The sequence below is a fragment of the Gavialis gangeticus genome, unplaced genomic scaffold (genome assembly GCF_001723915.1).
Source record: "Gavialis gangeticus isolate Ggan-Ray unplaced genomic scaffold, GavGan_comp1, whole genome shotgun sequence".
NCBI lineage: Eukaryota > Metazoa > Chordata > Crocodylia > Gavialidae > Gavialis > Gavialis gangeticus.
This window is the reverse complement of record NW_017729022.1, coordinates 108,584,600-108,604,754: the sequence shown is the minus strand read 5'-3', so window position 1 is coordinate 108,604,754 and position 20,155 is coordinate 108,584,600. Positions and strand designations below refer to the sequence as shown.

The 20,155-nt window shown below is 42.5% G+C and overlaps 1 protein-coding gene across 3 annotated transcripts in view; it reads left to right on the top strand.

Moving 5' to 3' along the window:
* Positions 1 to 19,694, top strand: part of LOC109296528 (zinc finger CCCH-type antiviral protein 1-like) — a 40,837-nt gene extending 21,143 nt beyond the window's left edge. The window contains exons 5-13 of one of the 3 annotated variants that reach the window (XM_019515947.1): positions 2,947 to 3,048; positions 3,963 to 4,086; positions 5,668 to 5,836; positions 6,199 to 6,319; positions 8,426 to 8,522; positions 9,104 to 9,182; positions 15,260 to 15,390; positions 18,514 to 18,665; positions 19,386 to 19,694. In XM_019515947.1, the coding sequence (XP_019371492.1) occupies positions 2,947 to 3,048; positions 3,963 to 4,086; positions 5,668 to 5,836; positions 6,199 to 6,319; positions 8,426 to 8,522; positions 9,104 to 9,182; positions 15,260 to 15,390; positions 18,514 to 18,665; positions 19,386 to 19,669 (1,259 nt within the window). In that variant the 3' untranslated portion in view covers positions 19,670 to 19,694. Of the gene's footprint in view, positions 1 to 2,946; positions 3,049 to 3,962; positions 4,087 to 5,667; positions 5,837 to 6,198; positions 6,320 to 8,425; positions 8,523 to 9,103; positions 9,183 to 12,083; positions 13,624 to 15,259; positions 15,391 to 18,513; positions 18,666 to 19,385 lie in introns of those variants that run through there. The other 2 variants (XM_019515949.1, XM_019515948.1) reach the window with 2 other exon arrangements.
* The last annotated feature ends 461 nt before the right edge of the window (positions 19,695 to 20,155 follow it).

Here is a 20,155-nt window from a genome sequence, read left to right as displayed (position 1 = left end):
AAGAGGCTGGATGCCTACCTGGCTGGACTCGTTTGAGTCCCATTTCTCTTTTTGGGGTTTTTTGTTGTTCTCCCGCCCTGGCGGGGGGTCGGGCTAGAAGATCTACTAGGTCCCTTCCGACCCTTAATCTATGAATCTATGAATCTATGAATCTAGGTGGAAGTTAGAAAGGCAAAGGGTAGACAAGGAGGTGAGGAGAGGAAGTAGAGAGAAATGTGTAAGTGGTAAGTTCAGGCAGGAACCTGGTGAATCAGATGAGGCAGTTTGTAATGTGTCATAAATCCAATGTCTATATTAAGTCCATGCTTTTTTGTATCCAGAAGATTTATGAAGGGAAGCTTGTAGGCTCATCTAGAAAAGGGAACTTACCCCTCCACACATGCACCCACATCCTGTCACACACTTCAACCCCTACCATACCCCCACACACACATCCAATACTGTCCCACACACCCCAACCACACATCCCATATCTGCCACATACATCCACACTTACACTCCACACACACACCCCTCACACTCCCCCCACCATACCCCCACACATACACGAGTTCCACATACCCCACACCTTTGTCAACCACAACCACACACCTTTTACACACATCCCACACCCACACACACCCCACCTGCACCATACCTACACACCCCAACCATACCCTCCACCCCTCCACACACAATGTACAAGGAACACCCCCCAGCTCCAAAAGGAGTACTTCCTAGGCAAGGGGAGAAAGATCAGAGGTTAGGAGGGAGGGATTTTCGGTCACAAGATGGTGACTGGGGGTGGGGCACCCATCAAGGGGCAGGGCTATTCTTGTGGTGCCCGATGCCTTACCAAAACTTGTGAAGTGGTCCTCCCGCCGAAATAACTGCCTACTTCAGTCTATAAGATGCACATCTACCCTGCCTTTTTTATTTGAATTGGCCATTACAAGCCAGATTGTCAGCTGGCAAAAAAAACAGTTTGATTTAATTGAAGTCCATTGGGTAAGAGTGTGGTTCAAAAGCTGCTTGTCATTAGTGTTCTGACTCCAGTTATAGTGGCATGATGGAAGGCTAACATTGCTACAGGAGCTGAGAAATGACTGGAGCACAGATGAGGGTTTGATTTGCTTCTAGGAGCCTTATAGTCTAGATCTTCAGGAACCAGAGCCTACTGTAGAACCCCAATGCCTCTTCCCACTCTTTTTTCCCCACCCTTGAGGTTGGAGATTTCTTTCATCCATTTTCCATTAGCTCCTCAGGGGGTGGCTTGGCAGCTCATTAGAATGGCAGTTACAATGCCCAGCATCAGAGGTCAGCGATATTTTGCTGCCCCAGGCCAGAGCTTGCAACCCACCTCCCTGCTGTGAGCTGTAAGTCTCTGTCCCTCTTCCCTCTCAGCCCTGAGAGCTGAAGGTGCTTGTACTGCAGAGGGGACAGGTGGCTTGGCACAGCTCCCTGCTTCCCAAATCCCCGTGTTGCCTTGGACCAGGTCAGACCTTCCTGAGCCAGATCTAGCATCTTTGAGGTCTGGATCCAGCCGGAGGGCCATAGGTTACCACTCCCTGTGCTACATAGTATTTTATAGTTGTACATTTTTTTTGCCCTCCTCCTGTCCCCCTGCCCTTAGTGCCAGCAATTTAAATGAGAGCTGTGTAGCCATGACTTGCACCAGGCCCAAACAGCTCCTTTTGGCCTCCTAGATAACATGGAGAGAATCAAGTCTTTATAATTCTTTCACTTGCAAGGTGTTTTCCATGGCTGTTTGTTTGGCATGGTATAACTGGGACTTCCCCACTAAAGGTAGATACAACACCTCCTGGTGGCCACTATATTACCTTTCTCTTCTCCTTTGGTTAATCAGGGTGCCTCCCTGTGCTCTATTGGCACACCTTTGATGTTAATTTTGAACTTGGGAGGCTGCCCCAGTCCACCAGAGTGACTCCTTTGCCCCTCAGTTCCGTCTCCCTGCAATCATTTCTCTCAAATTCAGTTCTGCCTACTGGACCTGTGCCCCTCAAGCTAAGCCCTCCCCACTTCCTTTGTCAATTGCACTACCTTCCCCAAGTGCCCTCAGTGGCCTCCCCCATGCCTCAGGGCTCAAAATGCAGTGAGCAAAACTCCACCACAATTAATTTGCAGCTGGGAGAGCCTTTCTAAAAGCCCTCCCCAGGCTCCTGCTTGGTCCCACTGGCTTCTGTCAGCTTGGGCCCTCCTGGTCTATGCATAGTTCCCTTCATCTCTGGTCCTGCTTTTCAGCTTTATGCAAGGAGCTACTTCTTCTTTTGCACAGTCTGAGTTGGGTTCCAGTTCCCAACTCTGTTTTCTTCAGCTCCCAGTAGAGAGCTCCTGCCTCCAGCTTTGCCCAGGTCAGACTGACCTTCTGCCTCTGGTGCAAAGTTTACATAGCCCCTGGCTCCTCCTCCTTCTGAACTTCTTATCTGGGGCTCCGTAGCTTTCTAACTTGGGTGCTCAACTGCTGGCATGTAGGTCAGATCTGGCCCATGGCCCCCATGTAATGTGGTCCACAGGGCCAGATAGGGGTGGTGCTAGCCCCAGGGCCCAATGCTCAGATGTGGAGGCAGCACAGGACCCAGTTGTGGTGTGGGAAGGGGGCACCAGGCCCCCAGGACACAATCCTGCTGTGCAGAGGCAGGAATGGGCAGTGCCAGGCCCCTGAGGCCTGTTCCCTTGTGGATAAGGGCAGGAGGGGGTGGCATGGCACCAGGCCTTCCTGGTCCAATCCCAATGGAGGGGGGCAGGTTCCTGGCAGCCAGACTGGTCCACAGGGAGGGGATCTGACCCATAGATGAGCCCCATGCCACTTACGTTGCTTGTGGGGCAGAAAGATTGAGCACCACTGTTTTAACTCTACTGCTTGGTCCTACTTTCAGTAACAGGGCATAGCCCAATACACAGGAGTAATAAAGTTTGATAAGATCTGGATTGTCTTCTTTCTCACAGCTGCAAAAGCTGACTCTGCTCATAAAACTGCTAGGAGCAATGATGTGAATAAATGTAATGAGATTTGCCTATTCCACATCTGGAAGTTCTGCAAACATAAAGGTAAGTCTTCTGAATAAGGTCCTCTGCTATCCTCAGAACTTACCCTTGGTGTCTGACTGGTACTGAAAAATGGAAATTTCACAACCCTAAGTTAGTAGGGGTGAGTCTTAAAGTACATTAGCTGATAACTGTGCCCAACTGGTCTCAAGTCAGTAATACAAAAAGATGATCAGAGTGGTGAAGATATTGAGAGGATAGCCAAAGACTGAGATAAGGCTTCCAGTTCAGAACTTGCTCGATGCAGGAGGCATTACACAGGAATTTCATGGGCAGAATACTTTAGGCATTAGACATCATACTTCAAAATTAATTCTTTAAAAGACAGAAGAAAAAAACAAGAACATGAAGTCATCAGATTCTCTGTCTTGACTATGAAGCCGTCATGTATATCAGTACCTACAACAGATGAATGTGCATGTCAGATGGTAGCCATATTTATTTTCTGTTAGGCCACTGACCCCAAAACTCCTTTAGAAGCTGAGGGAGAAATAAAAATAAAACTATATCACCAGGGTTCCCTGGGAGCTTCATGCTGTATATCTGCCCTTTTGATAAGTGATTTGTCAACAAATTTACTCTCAACTTTGCTGGTTTCAGCTCTGCCACAGTCAATACCTAGGTAAAGAAAGATGTGTGGATTCTAGGACCTAAAATCAATAATAAATTATGCTTATGCTGCTTCCCTAATCAGAGGGGATATGTTTGTACTCTGGTATTCTCAAGTGCTAAGTTCACATTAATGGATTAACTCTTGATTTACCCCAGGATAAATGGGCATAAAATTAAAAACAGGGAAAGGACAGAGGATAAAAAGGATTCGGCTGCTGCTGGCCTCTTGGTTTATTTCACTGTCTTGCCATTGGTTTGCTTCAAGGTTGCATGATTCTTTTGCTGTGTTTCCCTTTTCCTTGTAGAAAAATGCAGGATGCTTCATTACCATCTGCCTTATCGATGGCAGGTATTTAATGGAGTAAATTGGAACGACCTTGACAAAATGGAGGAAATTGAAAAGGCCTATTGTGACCCGAACAATAGCAGGTATCATGGTGTTTGGATCCTTTTTTGCTAAGCCATGTAAGAGTAACCTGTAGTACTATGTTAAAGCCCATGGAGAAGACTACTGCTGAAAGATTTTTACTGACCTCTTAAGAATGTCAATGAGTTTTTTCAGTGAACAGGATTTGGGAGAAGACAGGGGGAAAGTAAAATGTGAAAAGGAGAATGGAGAACAGCTAGACAGCAGATGGCTCCATGACAATGCTTGCCCATTTGGAATAACCTGTACAGTGTGTTGAAGATCAGGACTGGCCCATCATATGGTTACGCAGAGCAATTGCTGAAGGTGGTGGAATTGAAGGAGAGGGTAGGGGGAATTTCTGGAGCTGAGTTAAGAGTTTCATAGTTAGTAAGGTCAGAAGGCACCTGAGCAGATCATCAAGTCGGACCCCCTGCCATGGCAGGAAAAAGTCCTGGGGTCCAACAACCCCAGCAAAGTGATTGTCTAGCTTCGTCTTAAAGACCCCCAGGGTAGGAGCCAGCACCACTTTGCTTGGAAGTTGGTTCCAGCTAGTAGCTTTTGACTGGTATTGACCATTAAGCTATGTGAATATGAGAGCTGGATAGGGCAACAATATTTATTTCACCCAGGGCAAGTGAAATAGCTAGGGCCAATCCTGGTTATGATTTTATAGACTAATGACATGTCTGTAGTATCTAGTGCATCTCTAACTTTCCAACTTTTTTTTTTTTTTAAAGTAAAAAACCCAAAATGCACATGACACTTTTTTATGAAGCACTTATTGTGAAGAATGGGAGTGTCCAATTTGACCACTTACCTTCCTTATCTTCCTGTTAACTGCTTGTTGGGATGCTCCATCTTAGAGGGACTTATCCTTCTACCCATGGTGCACTGGGTCTGAAGACGAGGGCTGGCCATCAGTGGTTACTTGGATATTCTCACTTTGTCTATCTAGAAAGCAAAGGGATTTGCCAAGTATCTTTGGCACTGTCCTCCAAAGAAGGCTGAATTCTGAAGTACTTTTCATAATAGAACTGGAACTAATCCATCCCCAGTTAAACTTTAAACCTTCTTTAGAATTAAAAGCCAGTGAATTCAAAGTGCAGCCTGAAGGCCAAATACAGCCTGCAGAATCCAAAAATGTGGCCAGTTTTTGTAACTGCAAATGTGAGGACGACACTGAGAAACCAGTGATTTTATTGCTGAGAACTTCAGGACCACACAATTTATTTTCTCCTAGTGAGGAAGATACAAACACAAGTAAGTAGCATCATACACATTTTAGTTAGTTACCCCGCAAAAGTTGGAAAGTTAGGGATGAAGCAATGGACATCTTGGACAATTCTGGTTAATGATATAGGAATAGTGTCAGCTCTTTTGCAGGTTGGATGGAGTTCAGTCAGAAGGATCTGAGGTTCCTGAATCAAGACATCCCAACAATTGGGAAACTATAGTAGTTCTGGTATATACTGCAAAAGACATCTTCCTTTTATAAGCAACATTAAACACAGATGGCCACATATTATGAAGGGATTTGGGCTAAAGAGAATAAATATGCAGAGTCCATTCTTGTATGAATTCTATGAATTTATCTTTTATAGCCTTCCAGTTCGGAACATCAATTTTCAAAAAATGATGTATGCCTTTGCTAATCTTCGTCGCCTTTCTACACCATCATCTGTTACAAAGCCTCCAAAATTCATACTGACGACAAAGTGGATTTGGTATTGGAAAAATGATCAAGGCCAGTGGATTGAGTATGGAAAACAGGTGAGAATCCATCCTGAAGATCCCTGTCATTCACTTATGTGAGGATTTATGAAATCCGTTCTCCTCTGATACTAACGTGTGCATCCTAACAGCATTAGCTAAGTTTGGACTTACTGAGTAACTAGGCATCTTAAAATGTGTCATTTAGCAATTAAGAACCCTTTGTTTTAGAAAGGACTAGTATCTGTCTTTTTTTACTACCATAAACAGAAATAATATACATTTTATCACTTTACCAGCAGAGGTCAGAATTCATTGCTCATCTTTATCAGGGAGTGAAGAAAAGTAGTTATATAGAGTTTGTCTTCTCTAGAAAGATTTAATCAGTGCTTTTTTTTTTTTTAATCTTTTCCATTCTACAGGATGGAAGCCATGGACCTTCCTCACTAACTTCTAATGATCTGGAGAATTTATTTCTAGCAGATCCAAATGAAACTGTAGACTTTCAGACTGGCTCTCAACAGTATCAGATCTGTTTTAAAGGTATTGTACCCATATAACGCATAGCACCTTAGCTTACTGTATTTTCTTGTATATAAAACACTCCAGAATATAAACACACCTTATTTTTGAAAAGCAAAATGAATAAAAAATCTTTTCCTGTAGTAAATGAGCTAGAAAGCTGAACCTGCTCATAGGAAGTAGAACAATGGTTTGCTGCAGAGTCTACGTTCTGTTTCACCAAGTAAACTGGCAAAACCTGCTCTTGCCATATTACTTGCATACAATGTGCACCTCAGTTTCCAAGAGCTGTTTTTTGGGAAAAAGTTGTGTGTTGTATGTGAGAAAACACAGTATTTTGAGTAACCTTCATGTACCGAGTCAGAGTATTTTGCTGGGAGAAGTACTACAGAGAAGAAATATTACAGTATATAGGGTTGGATTGATGGCTATACAGAAAGAGGAATGTAGTCTAGGGAGGGTGCAAGATCGTGAGAAAACAGAAATCCACAATCTGTAAAGTAGAGAAAATGTAAATAAGTATTCAGGGAGAGTGATTGCACAATGGAACAAAGACAGAATTCAGCGGAGAAGAATTGATAAGGTGCACAAAGTAGGGAAAAAGAATGTTTTTGAGGAAGACACTTCCCTTAGAGCAGGGGTGTCAAACATACAGCCTGCTGAGCCATATGATCCAGTCTGCGGGGCTTTGGGATGGGGCTGGATGTAGGGGTAGGGCAAGTGGGCATGCTGTTGAATTTCAGGGTGTAGAGTCCTATTGGGAAACACATTTTGAGAGCAGCATGCCAAGAAACAGTTGTTAACTCCCCCTGACTCCCTGAGGAGACAGTGGCTCCCACCCTTGCCATTAATCCTGCTGGTGGGGGGTCTGGATCTGGCTCACAAAGAACTCATGATTCAAATCCGGTGGGGGTACAAGTGAGTTTGACACCTCTGCCTTGTATTTGACCATCAATTCTTTGGTTCTTACTCAATGAGATCACGATTTCACCTCCCCCCGATCCCTGCCAGATCCTGCAGTCTTAATTCTAAGCTTCCAACAAGTTTGTCATAAGAGTACTTATCCCAGCTGAAACCTGCCATGCTTCTGTAGCAGCTGTAGTCTGGAAATCTAAGTGCTTTATAAACATTAACATAGGCATTCTTACAGTCCTCTGTCATCATTATTATTATATTTGTTTTGCAGAAGAGGGATCTGGGTAGATGGCACTCAGGAAGTTGCCTGTCTTCCATGCCAAACTAATCTTCCTCCTTTATATACTAGTCACTAACTCCACTTGAGGTTTAAATGAAGCTAAAACAAGAAAGGAAAAAAGAGAAAGAGCCTTTCTTTAAAGACACTGGGAAAGTATGGGGGGGAACCATATTTGTGCTGTTTAAAGTGAACTTTCAAAAATATAAAGTGACATGGAGGAAGCAAGTGAGTTTTAGAACACTGCTGCTCAACCTTTTGGCTTCCACAGGCCAGATGGGTGGTGTGGGGCTGTTCCATGAGCTGGATGGAGCCCCACATGTCATGATTGGGCCCTGGGGCTCTGCACTATCCTTTCTCTGTCCCAAGTTCTGGGAGTGGGCCCTGACACCACCCCCTCTTGCCCCTGCATGACAGGATTGGTCCTTGGGGGGTCTGGCCCCAAACCACCAGGATTGGGCCCTGGCCAGGGACACAGTGTGAGGTGGGAGGGCAAGGTACTGGGATTGGGCCCTAGTGCCCATGGTTGCCTCCACCTAGCCCTGCATTCTGGGATTGGGCACCCAATCCAAAAACTTGCTGGCAAGGGAGTGCTTGGCACCACTTTCCTGCTACCAAGTTTCTAGATCCACGGGGAGCCCCATGGAGTGGATAGACATTGGCCTGTAGACCATATCTGGTCTGCAGGCTAGAGGCTGAGCACCCGTGTTTTGGAGGGACAGGGAAGTTGAAGAGGTTACAGGGAATAGACAGAAATTTGAGATAACAGTATATGCTGCTGTTCCTAACCAGGAAGTTTAGAAGTACCCTTTAATTGATTTTTTTTTTTTTTTTTTTTAAATGGTGGGGTTTTGTTTTTTAACTCTTGCTGTACAAAATGTGTTTACATATGACTTTATTATTACTACTACAACTATTATTTAATCTCTTTCAAGAAATGGTCCAGAAAAACGTCCTTTATCAAACTCAAAGAGAGGTCCGCCGGCGGCCAAAATTTGTGTCTTCCGAAGATGTGGAGAAGATAAAGAAAGGGTACTTGACAACATGTTAGATCTTGTTTATTTCACTGTGAAACAAAACACTCCTCTGTAGACTAGCATCTGCCACTAGAGAAGGCCTATGATGGTCTTGGGAGTTTTGCTTTGCTGATTGCCATTGTAGTAGACTGTACTGTAGAGGACTCTGCACTTGTAAGTTTTGAAGAGCTGCATGCTTTGGTGGAATGATACAGCAAACAATGCTTGTTTTTAGATGGCTGCAACAATGTGCAATGATGCAGTCACTCATGTGAATGGGAATTTGCCAGTTCCTGCAGTACAGCCTGTCAAAGCTGACAAGGCTGCTGGTGATGGGCATTTGTCTTTCATGAAAAACTTTGTAAAGAACTGAAAAGTGACATCCAAAAGACACTGGGGAATGATTCCTACTGGAAACCCAGATTCCGTGAATGATACTCATTTCACAGTCTGTGAGAACAAAATGAAACTTTTGCAAGGATACAAAGGGGAGTAAAAGAGGCTTATTCTGGGGGAAAATCAGTTTGGGAGAAGGTTCCAGGCAATAGTAGACATAACGAAGACTCATCTCTGGGTTTCTTTTTATTTTGCAAACAGCCAAGTGGAGACTGCTACTTTAAGTCCAAACTATCCCAAAGACTGGGACAAATCTGCACTGCCTGACACTGGGTACAAGGTATTTGCTTTCTTCTTTTGCCTTCAGTGAGATTAGGCTGTTTGCATCCTGATTTTTGTGATGGAAGTACACAGTAATGTAAAGGACACGGCTTAATTACCACATCTGGTGAAGCATTCACAACCTGGGAATGTAGTTCCTAAGTGACATACTTTTAACACTATTCAGTCACTTAGTAATTCAAAGCAATGCCCATAGGCTTCTGAAGATACTGCTGTGGGCCTCACTTCCATTGATTTCTTTGAATTTAAGTACCTAAATATGTTTGTAAAAATCTGGATCATGGACTTAGAACTATGGGTGCCAACTGAGTTGGTAGGTTTCGTGAAATGCACTTCTGTTTATTAGGAACTGGGCTGAGATTACCAGCTCTCATCATATAGATCAAAGAACTAAGAGATAATGCCACCATGGTCTTTACTGGATTAGATTTGGACTGGTGACTAAGGTAATGGGATATGGAGATTTCTCACTTCTATCCCAAGACATATAGTACCATTAAATGGACCACATTTTTAGATGCGCGCATAGACCAGTCTCTTATGATAGGAGAAAGTAAGAGATGTTGATTATAAAAAACACATTTAAATCTGTTTTCATCTAAACTTGCACCTTTACTGTCCTCCCCATAGCTTGTCAAATATCTCTCTCTTCATACCTTTAAAAAAACCCACAAGATTAACATTAAATATATACCCAAGGAAATAAAACTAGCAAATAAATGCAGTGCCATTGGATAGCTAGGCATTTTTACTAGCAGTTTCAGTGGTGTCCAATTATTTTTCCTACAGATGGATTGCAAAGAATCTCTCTATTGGAGTGATTCTCCACCAAGGTTACCATGGCATCCTGGGGCACTGTGAGCTCCTTTTAAGGGTGCCATGGGGTGCCTTGAGATATTATTATCGTTTGGTGTGCTAACACCTACAGATGATTCACAAGATAAACCCGGAGATTTCATACAGAAACTCCGATACAATATGTCGAAAACATTCTGAACTGCTGTGGTCTTTCAGTGGTCTTTGCAAGAGAAGTATTGCAAGAAATGAGAAAACTGCAGTAAAAAGGTGACAAGCTAAAAGCATGTTCTGAGGGGTGCCCTGAGTCTAAGAAGGGCCCCTTGAGAACCTCTGCACTGTTGGGTTGATAGAGATTTTGTGGTTAAGGAACAGGACAGAGTCCAGCACCTTGGGATATGTTGCCAGTTCTGTCTGGCATTGGCCAGATCACATGGGCATATACTTCCTGATGGGTATAGAAGTAGCAGTGGGCATTAGAGCCCGATTCTCAGGTTGGTTTTACAGTAGCTTTCTCTCTATGGTGACAAGAATAAATTTTGGGATTTTCTGCTGACTGTGGTCAGTTGGACAGCAGAGTTCTCCAGCTATTCATATGCTGGAGCTACAGTGAGAAGCAACTAGAAGAGAGCTGTTCTAGTAGTTTTTTAGCTGTCTTTTAGGTTCTACAGATAAGATTCTGATACTCTCACTCACATTGAATAGTTCCTTTTACCATGAATTACTATTGGCAAAAGGAGCACAACACAAATATGTCTCTCAGAATCTGACACTAGTTTGGGAGAGAAATTCCTTCGAGTTTGGACACACACAGGATAGAAGGGGACAGGGTTTTACTGCATCGCATCGTCTGCTCAGTGGTAACTGTCTGGGAATATTCCTTTTGCGTGGAAACTAAATTGCAGTGACATACCTCTTTTTCACTAGGCCCTGCTGTCCTGTGTTAACTTTCCATCACTGAGTGCACCTGTTGTGCAATGAAGCCCCTTCCCCTTTTACCCTGCACTAAAGCCATTTGTTAAGTACTTAGAATTCTAAGTTGTTCTGTGTTGGAAAGTTAAATATGTAAAAATGACACCACAGATTTGAGAAATCTTTTGCATATCCATGTCCTATCAGGAGACTTCAGAACAAAGATAAGTATTTAGGTCCCAATCCTCAAATGTACCAAGGTTTCTGAATCTTTTTTATTTTAGTAATGACGTGGTAAATAAGTGTGAAGTACCTAAATATCTGAAGAGATGATGGATTGTTAGAGAGTTGAGCGCCCAGTTCATTTTAAAATTCAATAGGAATTTGGGTGCTTACCTCTTCCCTTATTTTCCTTTTCAAATCATAGCCAAAATTCTAGTTGGGTACACTTTCACAAGTGCAATAGGTTTATCTGGAGGCAGTATCTGACCTGCAGAACCATGTTATGGACAAGGGATGACAGCAATATAGAACCTACGGTGCACCCCATTTTGTTCTCAAAACCTCACTTCAGTTGCCAGGGTTGACCACTCAAGAAGAATGTTTTTTTTTTTTTGCTTTTAAACTAAGTACATTTCATATGGAAAGAAGAGTGGGGGAGGTAGGAGGGAGTTTGCCTTTATTACCTTTGTCACTTTTCAGAAGCTTGTATGCTTCATGAATTTACTAAGACTGAAGATACTAAGATGTGAAATATTACTCATTTTTAAAATCCAGTCCAGGTAGGAGCATCACTGATCTGAGCCTGAACCTTCCCAAAAACACTTATTACAGTAGTGAATCTTGCTTTTACTATTTTGTGACTGGCTGGGAATCTGCATTACTGTGTGGTATCCTTCATAACACCCGATGCTTCAAAATTGATGAATTTCTTGCAGTTCAGATATTGAAGCTTTCAGCAAGTCTGGCTACATCTGAAACAATCACTTCAAGAGAAGCACAAAAAGACTGAAGAAGCCCCTCTGTTTTTCCTTGCTTGTCAACAGCCATTGAAGAATTTATTCTCTAAAGCCTTTTTGCAGCATGAAAGATTCTATCCAAGGGAAAGGCTTAAATATGTTGTTAGACACAGATAGTCTCTGTTAGGAAATCAGATATTGTGAATTCTTTCCATTATTGTTAATTAATTCAATGGAGACCAAATGGAATTAGAAGCTGAAAAGAAACAAAAGAGCAACAGATGAACTATGATCTTGTCAACACCACCTTTGGCCGGTGTTTGATATTCTTAACATGGAATCTGTGCATCTTCCATGTCAGAGGCTTTACCTCCTTCTGTGTGGTTATTGCAGTGTTAATTTTTGTAATGCAGAACAAATGTCTCTGCTAAAAGAAGGTGAAATGACTACAATGTTAACAGCTATCTGCTTTTTCTTTTTTGACAACATGCTTAACCTACCTCTCTCTCTCATATATTCCCACCTGTATTATGAAGGTACTAATGCTTAGTCCTCTTCAAGCACTTTCTAAGATCTATAGAGAAAAAGTAATGAAGAGCAAAAATATTATGATACCAGTAAAAAAAAAAAAAAAGCTTGTAGCTTGCGTATAGTGAAATTTAGCTGGCCTTAAACAATAGTCAGAACCATCATTTATAAGTAGGTTGAATTACTTCAATGAAGTAAGTGTTTCTGCTGCTTGGCAACTAAAGTATTGTTTTGTTATGTATAGGCAAGATAGGATTCACTTCAAACTTTTTCTGTGGGACCAACATTTTCTTCGTGTCTTCATTCTACTTCCTGGCAGCAGCATCTTTACTTTTCCTGTCTGTGTTTGTGCCAACAAGAAGATTCCATAGAATTTGCTTCTGGGGAACTGGTTTCAGAAATCAGGAGGAGGCTTGGAATTGAACTAACATAGCAAGGAGGTCCTTGGTACAAATGATGGGTGGCAGGCATGTTACTACCTTCATTCAAAGCCACTATATAGAAGAACTGCAGCTTCTGCTTTTAAGGATGAGCGAGGGCTCTCTAAAAACATGGAAGTGGGATTCCATCTTTCCTAAAATTCTAGTTCCAAGGGAATCCTTCCCTTTTGAGCTTCCAAAGCATGCATGTCCATGCTGTGCCTGGCTTGGATAGATTGACAAGCGTCTCCATTTTGTGGTCCTGTTCCACGTGGTTAATAAAGATTAGTAAGTCTCCTCTTCCAAAACCAACAACAGCAAGTCCTCTGAACCAGGTAGCAAGAGAATGCTCATCATCTCTTGCAAAAAAAAAAAAAAGTCGCACCTCTGTGCTCACCAGGCCAACAAAAAATGTCTGAATTCTACTTTACCCAAGAACGTTAGTAGGATGAAGGGGAAAATAAGACTCATTGGATGAGGCTGAGGCTACAGAAAAGGTGGGAATATCTTTGAATGGGTGGAATAAGAAAAGCCTAAATGTATTTTTATTCTCCTGGATAAGTAAATGAATTGGTGCCACAAGACACTGATGTACTTTCTGCTGCTGTGGAATTTGCTGTCCTCATCACAGAACTTGGATACATTGTACCATGGAGGGAGCTGAACTCAACCTATTGTACGTTTTAATCTAGTCTGTGTACTCAGTGCTGCTAGTGGGTTATATTGTAAAGTGGCTCTCTAAAATCTTTTTGTATTAAAGACACTTACTGTATCTTTTTAAAATACTGCTTTTTAATAAATCTAAAGACTTAACCCTTGAAACACAGCTTGGTTTATTCTAAATGCTATTTTTTGATCTGCAAGGTGTCTGAGCATATTTTAAACAAATATATAAAGATTTGGTGAATCAAAGTAAATTGGATGCAGTTCTACAACATAAAATTCTCTTTTCAAGCATGTGCAGGTACCATAGCTAAATCATTTTCATACGCCCACAAGATCAGAAATGAAAATTCAACTATATCAATGATCATTACAAGCAAAGCTGTGGATTTCATATTACCTCCCCGAATATCCACACCTTCCCTTTTTAAGATGCACCTATGACACATGGGATGTTGAGTCATTCACTTCCAAGTCTTTGATTCACATGCACCTTAAGGAGCATGCAACATAAATTGTTACCAAATGATTGTAGTCTCAGGTATAGTGTACAGGTAACCACCTGAACAAAGAAAAAGGCCAAGGTCCTTTGATATACTGTATTTACTTGAATTCAAGATGAGTCCCCTCCCCTCCCCACCCCCCAGTTGAGAAGATCCTCATCTTGAATTTGAGTAAACGATGGAGTGGAGGCAAGCACGCAGCTGCTGTGGCTCTGACCCTGAGCCCAATCCCCACCCAGTTAGGCATGGCTGTAGCTCATTTCCTTCCAGGCATGGAGCATATGCATGCTCAGTCATCTTCCCAGCCAGTCAGCAGTGGCACAGCTCCAGCCCTAGGACACTGCAGTATGGCTGAGCATGGGCTAGAGTTGCATGTGCTCCATGGCCAAGGGGAAAGGAGTTCTGGAGATGCACCTGACTGTGGCAGGCTCGGAGGAACAGGGAGTGAGGGCCACCCACTCCCCTGCTCCTGCTTTCCCCACTATAGAAGTGGGATAGATACGCAGTTAGGACAACCCACACCCCCAATCATTAGATTTTATACATGGAAAACTATAACAAATTCATAAAAATTTCTGTGTATAGAATTGAATACATAAATGTGGTTAAAAAAAAAAAAGGATCTAAACTCATTAGAGCAAGCTAGCAAGAAACCTTGATTTATATAATTTAGATTTTAAAATTTAGATTTGTTGCATTTAAATATTCTTTAAGGAAATTATATTTTTAATTGCTTGGTTCTTGCATGCAAATAAATATATTCTTTTGTAAATTTGGCACTCATTTTTGCTAACCATGAAGATGCACCATGTCTATGGACACTTATTTAAGCAGTTATAAAGTATAATGTACATTTGTTTGGATATTTAACTCTTGCAATGCAGCTTGGTTTATTCTGAATCCTATTTTGATACCCTAGATACCCAAGAAGAATAAATGTATAAAAGCTTGTTTTGCATTTGAAACAGCTTTCTTAAATTTAAAGCAGTCATATCTGTAGTTATTGTTCCTGGTTATCCTGTCCTTTGAGATTTTAGAAGGAATATCTGTCTTATCCTCACATACTTGGGCACTTTGAATACATAATTCACTCACCTTCCCTCAAGAGAGTTGAGGTACAATGGTAGAACAGGATGAATCAGCTGCCTATCCTATCTGTTTGCACATCAGCAACAGAACTAAGTTCACTCAAAATATTTTTTGTCCTCATTGGCTCTTAAAAGTATATTCACCTGTTGTGCCTTGAGCCAGCTGTTCTTTTTGCATAACCTTTGGCTGTGGTTTGATATTTTATAGGCAGTGGTGATCCCTAAAGAATCTTCTGAATACGCTACAGTTGCAAAGCTGTTTCAACAGACAATGAAAGGTTATGTTATCCACTGTATGAAGAGGATTCAGAACCCATCCCTTTGGCAAGTCTTTCAGTGGTTTGTATCCGATTTATTGCTTTATCTTGGTTTCTACAATAGAGATGGGGACTTCACTTCCAAGGCCTGCTTTCCTGTGGCTGTGTAGTGGTGACTGACATTAATTTTGATGGAAGTTGCACAGAATAGAATGCAAAAACTTGTTTTAGCTGTACAAATACTTAAGGGCATTTTTAGAAGAGCCATTCCATCTCTTCTGGCAAGTAATGCGCTATCAGTTGCTCTTAGTGAATTACTGCAGAGCCTTGTCTTAGGCAGCTCATCTGCTATACAGAAGATATCCCATTTTCTATGTAGGGAGCCTTAAAAAACACTTCCAGAAAAAGTAAAAGGATGCGAATAGGACAGAATTGGGATGAAGGTACATTCATTGCATTTGTTAGATTGAATATTGTAAGTTATCTATAATAGTAGAGCTTTAACTGGTTACTCATGTTCAAGAGGAGACTGTGTCCATTACCTGTGCCTTAATACAGTTGCTAGAGCAGATCAAATCTTTTAATGGATATAATTTCCATGTTACATATTGTTAAGGTTACATATTGTTAGCTCCTTGAAAGGGCTCTTTGTTTAAGATAGCCAATATTGAGCTGCAGTGCATTACAGTTTGGTTTATTTTTTATTACTCAGGTGTTGTAGCTGTTTTTTTACTTTATTTGCAGCAAAATCAGCCAATTTAATAATGATTGCTATTGGGGAAGAGGCATGTAATATACTTAGAGCAATTCATTTAGCTTTACAGGCTAGATATGGGCTCCTTGCAAGCTGGACAACCCACCTCCAGTGGCAGGGCAGCAGCTTGTTGGTGCAGCTTTCTGAGCCACTGTGTCAGCACAGCTGTGGAACCCAGGGGGTGAATACTGCCACTGCTCACTTCACCTTTCCTTTGGCACTGATTGGAGTCACAAACAGCAATCAAAAAACCTTAAACTTGGCAGTAGACAAGGGGATGGTTGAGTGAGTTGCTGCAGCATTCACTTCCTGGGTTCCAGAGCTGTGTCAGTGCTGTAGTTCGGAGCTCCATGAAGCCCTGCACTGACAAGCCTTTGGCCTCCAGTTGGACAGCATGGAATTATAGACTGTTGCCCGCCCTCAGGCTATAGAGCACGATTAAGGTCTGTGTAACAGGGGCTCAGTCTTGAGGGATGGCTGTAGTGCCCACTATGGGCCATCTGATACCTGTTCTACTCCAGTTTCCCCTATCTGACCTCCTCCTCTCTCACCTGCCATGTTTAAGTGTAAGTGGCTAACAGATTTATTAGGCTGTCGTCAGATACCCAGATTTTGGCTTTTGGTGCCTTGCAGCCTGCTCATCATTAGGCTACAAGTTGACTCATCCTCATCTCAACAGGAGTAGGGCTCTCACTCCTGTCTGGATGTGCTGGATCTTCCAGGGTTTGGCCCCTTTTATCTTTAGTACCTAGTTGCCCACTGGGTACCAGATGCTAGTAGGGCTCTGTAGAGGCCTTAGCCTTTCACAGCAGGGAGTGTTTCCAAGGCACTTCACCCTGTGACCCCTTCTAGTTCTAGTTACTTAGTTTGAGCATTGGCCCCTCAGCCCCACCTGCACCCAACTTTAGAGCACCAGCCCTTCTAAGCTGCCTTCTCCTAGGTCCAAACAAGCTGCCCTCTAGGCCCTTGCTCATACCCATCTCATACAGGCTGCCCTTCATGGGGACTTACTCTTCCAAGCTCTTCTCCAGTAGTTTCTGTCCCAGTGCTCTGGGCCACAGCTTGGCCTGCACATGCCAGCTTCCAAACCCCCAGCTCAAGCAGACAGTATTCATCTCTGGTCTCTATTATTCTTTTTTCCCCACCCATCTGCTGGGTCCTTGGCTCCATTGCAGTGGGCTCTGCTTGGGCCCAGGCCTTGGTGCTCTTAGTTGTAGCCAGCTCACTTCCCCTGACCCTATACACAGCTTAAAACACAGAGTGCCCCAAGCATCCTGCTGTGTGGTCTCCATCCCTACAAATACCACCTGATAGCTCAAACAACAACAGAAACAAAACATAACTTACCTCTCCACATACTGCACCTGCAAAGCTTCTTCTGCTGTGAGGTCCTAAACCAGTATGAACCCTTAGCCCTAAGCTCAGGCTTGTGTGGCTCTTTCTCCTCCCCTTCCAGTCACCTGACCTGGCTTGCTGCTAATAGCCAAGTGTTCTGCTGCAACCTTCTTAATTGGGCTCCTTGCAGGCTGCACTTGCTCCAGGTAATGGGGGAAGAGGTCCCGTTACAGTCTGTTGGTGATAGATCCAATAATCTAAACCAAAGCTGTTCAACTGGTCGTGCCCAAAGGCTTAAACTGTAGCTCTTGGGCTCCTGGTCTGAGTGTTGCTTCTCCCAACACTCTCCTGCTGTGGCCATCAGAGTCCCTGGGCTTTTCCTCCCTCTTCCAGCTTTTGCTGCCTGCCCCCACCCCTTGGGAATAGTTAGGTGCAGGGTGACCCCAGGGTGAGTCTGTGGCTGGGAGGGACCTGGAGTGCCAGCATAATGCAGTTGTGGGGGAAGATAAAAGGGAATGCCCATGTTGTGTGGGGGGGACTAGCACAGTGCTGTGGTGTGGGGTGCCCACAGCATGGCACAGTGGAGGCTGCCCATGTGGAGAGTCATGTGGCTCAGGCGACTCTGAAGTTGGACAGCCCTGTTCTAAACCTTTAGAAGCTGCAAAGTCCACTGAAGTGAAGGCATATGCAAGTAAAAGACATTTTAACCAATGAACCAGTATTGGTATCACTGTTTAAAACCTCAAAAACCAGGCTTGGCTTCTTGTTTTTGCAATTTTTTCATATTCCTTTTTTTTCCAGATTATCTGATTCTATTTTCCTTTTAATTCTGAGCCATTTCTGAGGGGTTCAGTATTGCTGTCTTGCTCAGTAAAATGGTTTCTGAAAATCCATGTGAGGTCTGATAATGGAAATGCAGATAGTGCCTCCAAATTAATTTTCTTCTTTCCTTCTCTATCTTTTACCTCATATGCCCTTTATTTTCAGACTAGCAGCCCTTATCTGAATGCCAGTGGAATGAAAACAATGATAGCTGAACCTCATTCGTCTTACATATGCAAATGTATGCGTGCAAAGAGAATTCTGTCTCTTTAACCAACGTATTTTTCACATCAGGCAAAAGGAGCAGATGAGAAAGAACAACGGAGGAAAGGATGTATACGAGCGGCTCCTGTTCCATGGAACCAGCAGTTCCTTTCTGGAATCCATATGCACTCAGAATTTTGACTGGAGAATCTGCGGAGCCCATGGAACCAGCTATGGGAAAGGCAAGTAGGAAATGACTCTGATTAGATATCTTTGCCATGCTAATTGTCACAATGGTAATCAGCTTTTGGAAGTATTTATAGTGCAGGGAAAAGGAAGTGTGGGTTGTTCTTGTGTTCTCTCTTGTTGGCGTGGTCAGGTTGTTCTGGGGCTGGGGGCTGGCAGTGGCAAGTCTCTTCTGCTTGGGTCAGCAGCAGCAGTGCAAGTCTGTTCGATCTGGCACGGGTCTTCCTGCCCATCAAAACCATGCCATGTGCCACATTCGGCACGCGTGCCACAGGTTGCTGACCCCTGGTCTACCAACTTCTTGACCTCTGTTCTAGCAGAGTTAAGTAAATGGTAACTCCTTTTGTTGGAAGACAAGAGTTACTTTTTCCCTTAAGCTATTTCATTCTTACTGGTGATTCCTTGTATTATACTTATTTTTCACTCTTCCCATAATCCTCATCTCTTTTTTTAATCCTCACTTTTTATCACATTTCTTTCTGATCCAGTCTGTTCTTGCCTGACTTCTGAAATTAAAAGGAATCATCTAGCAAAACCTTTAGCTGCCATTGTGACATTTCCACTATCATGTACTTAAATGAGAATAGACATGAACTTTATTTTGCTGAAATTTGAGCTGGGTTTATCACGTATTATCGTGCAGTGTTCATTCTCTGTGCCTCTGTATGAAGTCTAGCCCACTTCCAGTATCCTTATGCTGTCTTTGTTATTTCTAGGAAGTTACTTTGCAAGAGATGCTAGTTATTCCCACACTTACAGTTGGTCTTCTATTACCAAAATGAACACGATGTTTGTGGCACGGGTTCTGGTTGGAGATTTCGTCAAAGGAAATATAACCTATGTTCGTCCCCCATCAAAATCTACTAATACAATCAACTTATATGATAGTTGTGTGGACAAGGAGTCTGATCCCTCTATTTTTGTCATATTTGAGAAGCATCAGATTTACCCAGAGTATATAATAGAATATTGTGAAGACAAAAAATGTACTGTATCTTAGATATAGGAATGTACTGTGTCTTAGATATGCAAACTGTTCCTTTTCTTATCTCAGCTAATTGTTGATATTGTTAAGGGGGTTTTATTTGGGTTTATTTGTTATACTGATAAGGGTCTCATTTTTAACATTAACACTCACCAAACATTTTTGCAAATAATTTGGTACTTGAAGGAGGTTTGCAAGATGAACATCCTGCTTGTTAGAAGACTAATCTTTTTCATCAGGCCATTAACATTCATCTAATCAGAAAATGTGATTACAGGTAACATGAACTGACAAAGTTATGGGGACATGGTTGTTGATTTTTATGATTCTTCTTTGGTTAGAAATAATTTTAAACAAACTTTACTAAGTCAATATATAAAGGATTTCGCTTTAGAAAACTACAAATGCGAAGAAAACAACCTACTTTAGTATAGCTAATAAGCAAATTTCTAAGTGTATGGCTTTTAGATTTGTACTGATTATAGTTCAAGTAGGAAACCT